We start from the raw sequence: 5460 nt of genomic DNA on the forward strand, positions 1-5460 counted from the left end.
GATTTTAATGAAACTTATATTAAATTAAAGTGCACTCTTTTGGCTATACGTAGAGTACCAAAGAGTACCAAGAGAATTTATAACTCGAAATTGTATTTTACGCGTAGACAAAAAAGTACACTTTAATTTAATATAAAAATCATTAAAATCTATTTACTTTTACTATAAAAAATATTTACCAAAACTTTTCAAACCGAGAATGTATTCTTTTCAACGTTGTTTCAATAATCATTTGATATTCTATATAATATCAAATTATTATGTTTATAATGCTTAGGAATAACTGTAAGAATTCTTGTTTCCGACTTCGTCCGAAGACTCTTTGCATTCATATTAATGCCTAGGAATTATTAGCAATGACTGATTTCTGACTTTAACGGTAACATATTATATAATATTGTAGTATTGATTTTAATGTCTATGTTTGTGAATTGGTTATTAAGAACAAAGTCGAAATTTTATTAAAAATTAATTACTGGTAAAGAAATATTATATCAATTATGTATAAAGTGTGTGTACCAATTTTATCTCACAAAACTTTACCAATATATTCTATAAATAAAAACACAAAAAAAAAGAAAAAGAATAAAAATGTAACATAAATCCATGTAGAGAAATATTATCAATGATATAAAAAATTTAATGAATTAATTAATCATCAAAATACCAGTGTAACCAATTCGAATATAAAATAATCGAAAATTCCGACACTCTGCCCGTGTAACGTAATCCAATCACGTTACAGATATTATTATACAAAATATATATGTAAAAGTAGATAAAATATGAAAAATGTAATAACTTATTATTTTTTTCGAATAGGACTGAGTGTAGAGTATTAAAATTTTTATCATTCATTCCCGAAAATTTATTTCTTGTTTTAAACATATATAAAAAGAAGCAGAACATCGTTTCGTGATACAACGAAAAACAATTTCAATATATATTAAAGTTACAAACAATAAGCTTTTTCTATCAAAGGTGCACGAATAATTATGATAGAGTTTAGGAGTATGTAGAACCGCGATAAAGGATGCAAAAATTTTTGTTCGATCGATTATTACTCTCCTACCCTAAAACCCCTTAATCCCCTCGCGTGCACAAACCCACCCACCCAACTCGCCACCCACCACAACCACCACTACCACCACTATCGTATCTTTTTCCTCACGATAAATTTTGCACGAGAGAATTCTCGTTTCCACGATCGTTCGTTCGGTCGCGGTAGTAGTTCATCGTAAATTAAACCACGCACGAATTAATCGAGATTTTTGGCCTCTTCGTATCTTTTTAATCTTTTTAATCTTTTTTTATTTTTTTTTAATTTACAAAAAGCACCCCGAATCCTTTTTTTTTTATTAATTCAAACGAAATTTTCTGTTCTACGTATATTGCGAACGACAAAAATTGTTTTGGTGCCAACTTCCAACTCTCGTTTTTATTTTTTGTTTTTTTTTCGGTGTTGTATTTTTTTCAGAACTAAAGGTTCCTTTATTGTAACGAATTTTAATTGTTAAATCTTGTTAAACGCGTGATTTTGTAAAATATTAAGTTGTCAAAAATTACCACGTACGTTTATAATCTAATAGTTTGATATATTAAATATTGAAACGCGTATATTAACGAAGAAAAAAAAAGAAAACACCGTGAATTTGTATTGTTGATTATATGTTTATGAAAACTATAATGTGATTTATAAATTACAGATAGGAAGAAAACAATTCTAGCGTGTTTGTAAAAAATGTGATTATACGAGTCACAGAAGTATTCGTATCCATTCCCAAATTGTTTAAAAATTATGAACGAAGTATTATAATTCATTTTATAATTTATTTGATAAGAATATACATTTTCAAGATTAACGGTACCAAATTGACAGTGGGTATATACTTTTGTGAATCATTATAATGTATATAACATGTGGATAGAAAAGATAGAAAAATATATATACGCATTTAAATATAATTATAATAATAATAATAATCATAATAATAAAAATAAAAATAACAAAAATAATAATAATAATAATAATAGTAATATAATAATAATAATATATAAAATAGAAGGAAAAATAAACATGCAAAAGATTAATAAATATGAAATAAATCTAAACCATTTTACATACCATCTTCTTTACACAAATCAACTGAAATATATATCAGGTACACCATTTAATAATTATCGATTGTTATTGCAAATATACTGAAGTATATTCACATGTTTTAATTATTGTTAATTATTATTTTTTTTTCTTTTGTTTTCTAATAATCGAACGTAGTATCGAACGTGAACGTTTCTTATTTAATTTTTTGTTTTTTTGTTTTTTTTTTGTTTTTGTTTTTGTTTTTAAATTTTGGCAGCAGATGCAAGGAAAAAAGAAAGACCAAAATTGTTAGTGATAATAATTTTTGATTTCTCTTGTATTAGTTACACTTGAATTATTTATGTTAATATTATTTGTACGTAGTACTATATATATATATATATTTGTATATATATATATATATGTACTCGTAATTTATCGGAAAATGTGCCAGTTAATTGGACGTCATTTGGTGGTCATAATGTTCATGGATAGATCTGTCGATGTTCTGCCGGATTTGTTCTAACATTTGCTCTTTGTTTCTCATTGTTCATAATATTGTTATTATTATATATGCATATATATAATATATGTATATATGCGTTTTGTCGTATTATTATTTTTCTTCATTACGATTCCAATCTAAAGTTAATTGGGAATAAAAACTAAATGATATTTTTCAATTGAAATGAGCTTTAAAAAAATAAAAAAAAAATAAAATAAAAAAAAGGGGGTCATCGTTCTCTATTGTCGATTATTTTTCCATCGATGCAATTAAATGCAATTTTAATTGCAACGATAAATTTCATATCTTTCGAATGAAATAAATACATGACGCGCACGTTTTCGTATAGTAATTTAAATATAGGGAATTTATTAGACTGTTGACTTTTTTTTTTTTCAAGCACAACGATCATTTGTTAATGATAAAATAAAATGTTGGAGAGGGGTTGTGTGAGAGGGGGAACGTTAAATATATTCAACGGAATAAATTATCGTAATAAAAATAATACTTCGCATCGCGTATATTGAAAATGATGATTTTTTTTTTTTTTAAATAAAATTAAAAAAAAAAGATACAAAACAATTTCTCGTCAGCATGATTGAAGTATATGCGGTGGTTACATTAATCGATTATAATAATCTCAAATACTTCAGCATTCCAAAACAATAGGCTTTCAACTATGCGTTTAAAAAATAAAATTGGACAAAATGAAATAATCCCAAATCAATATGAAACAGAAATATCAAGAACAAAAATAGAAATGTCAAGCAATAACTGGATTCGCATATTTGAAAATTGCAAAAACCACCGGCTGACTAACGTGAACGAATTCAATCGAATTCGTTGTATAATTAATTATGCACGAGAAAATAATATAAACGAGAAGCGCGTAAATATTATTGTCACCAAAATATATATTCATAAAAATAAAATAAATTAAATATTAATTGAATGAAAGAAAAATCTAAGAAGTGAAGAGTGAAACAAAATATTTCAAATATACAAAGCAGCTTTCTTTTGTAAAAAGCACGTCTTAAAATTGCGTTGAAAAAACATTGACATAATTATTGAAATAATATTTCATGAAAATAAATTATTATCAACCAGCAACACAAATTAATCTCTCGATATAATATATAATAATATATATCTACGATTATATAAAACAATGATCATATATAATTACAACAACAACAACAAAAAAAAGAACAAACCCACAGTATATATGTATATTTATATACTTATTGTTGTTGTCCAAACGTTATACATCGAATAATACATTAAAAAATAAATAAAAAAATAAAAAAAAAAACATACAGCAGGATATATATATATATATTAACATTCTCTGCTCGCATCCATCCACTGCCAAATTATTATCGAACCAATCGAATCCTGTATCGAATATCGAATCGGATCGTAGAAGAAATTGTTAAATAGGCTCGAAGAAAAATTTAATTTGTTTTGCACAAGAAAATGAAATTTTTTATTTAAAATAATCATTCAAGTACATACACAAAAAATCGTGTTTGTTCGAATTAATTAAATCAAATAACCGGTTTTCCTTTTTTTTTTTTTTTCGTTTAAATATAAAATTAACAAATCGTATTGTTTTATATTTCAAATTTTTTCTTCTTCTCATTTTATTTATTACTTAAAAAAAAAAGTAAAAGATAAAAGATAAAGTTACAATCGCGATAAGATTGAATCGGCAATAATTAAATAATTCAAAATCGAATCATTCGATTTATTATTATATTTATATCGATAAACGTTATACAAAATTGTTCATTAATTTTGATAATTTAAACAAACGGATTTAAACAATAATATTTTACTCAAAATCCATCCCCATTATTGATCGTTTGTTTTCTCATCATTTTGTTTGATTATTTCTACGATCCGATGACGATTAGAAAAGAAAAAAAAAAAAAAAATAGAATAGAATAATAATAATAAAAAAAAACAAATAGAAAAATAATAAAAAATAAAATTAAATAACGTGTTGTCGAATTTTAATCGCGAATTACGATGGATCGATCGATCGGACAGAACACGTTCAAGAACATTTTTAAGCATCTAAGAACATCAACAGTCAACAGCTAGGTATATATATAATAATAATAATAATAATAATAATAATAAGAGCTCTCTACACTGGCACTTCCTTCGTAAGGAACAACGATATAATTATTAATAAAAAAATTCTCCTTACCTTTCCCAATGGCGTAGACGGTTGTCCTGCTGGTGCTGGATCCTTTATATAAATGTTCCAAGTAGCTACACTGTTTATTGCTTTATCAGCTGCATAACACCTCCATAGACACTGTATTAACATTGCAGCTGCTGGTATTTGTCGATTGAAATGTTTTTGCCGTTGTTTTTGTTGTACTTTTAACGCGAAACCGGAACCTAGTATACCCTGAACAAAATTAAATTCATATAAATCATTATATATATATATATATTAAAATAATTATTTGTTTTTAGAATAAGAAGAAGAACAAATATATATATATATATATTGTACAGTGTGGGGAAGAAGTATTTGTTTTGTTTTTTTTAATTTTTTTTTTTTTTTTTGGAGTAGAAATTTTGTTTGAAATTTTGGTTAGATTAATATTCTTGCTATGAGTGGTGTAGATGTTTTATGGTGTGTGTGTGTGTGTTTTTTTTTTTCTTTTTTGTTTTTTGTTCGTTAAACTCACGGCTGGAAGTGCGAAGAAGGATATGGCGAATACGCTGAAACACGATGCCACGATTTTTCCCATCCACGTCTGTGGTACGGTGTCACCATAACCGATCGTTGTCACTGTGATCTAGAAAAAAAAAAAAAAAAAAAAAAAAAAAAAAAAAAAAAAAAAAAAAAAAA

General features: G+C 25.6%; 1 protein-coding gene across 1 annotated transcript in view; it reads right to left on the reverse strand.

Moving 5' to 3' along the window:
* Positions 1-2070: 2070 nt before the first annotated feature.
* LOC106792402 (potassium voltage-gated channel subfamily KQT member 1) overlaps positions 2071-5460 on the reverse strand; it is a 10265-nt gene continuing 6875 nt past the window's right edge. Inside the window, exons 4-6 of the mRNA XM_014758809.1 lie at positions 5297-5407; positions 4804-5010; positions 2071-2146 (exon numbers count right to left, since the gene is read on the reverse strand). Of these exons, the coding sequence (XP_014614295.1) occupies positions 2108-2146; positions 4804-5010; positions 5297-5407 (357 nt within the window). The 3' untranslated portion in view covers positions 2071-2107. The remainder of the gene's footprint in view (positions 2147-4803; positions 5011-5296; positions 5408-5460) is intronic.

The sequence above is a fragment of the Polistes canadensis genome, unplaced genomic scaffold, assembly GCF_001313835.1.
Source record: "Polistes canadensis isolate GaletaPanama2010 unplaced genomic scaffold, ASM131383v1 scaffold_423, whole genome shotgun sequence".
Taxonomy (NCBI): domain Eukaryota; kingdom Metazoa; phylum Arthropoda; class Insecta; order Hymenoptera; family Vespidae; genus Polistes; species Polistes canadensis.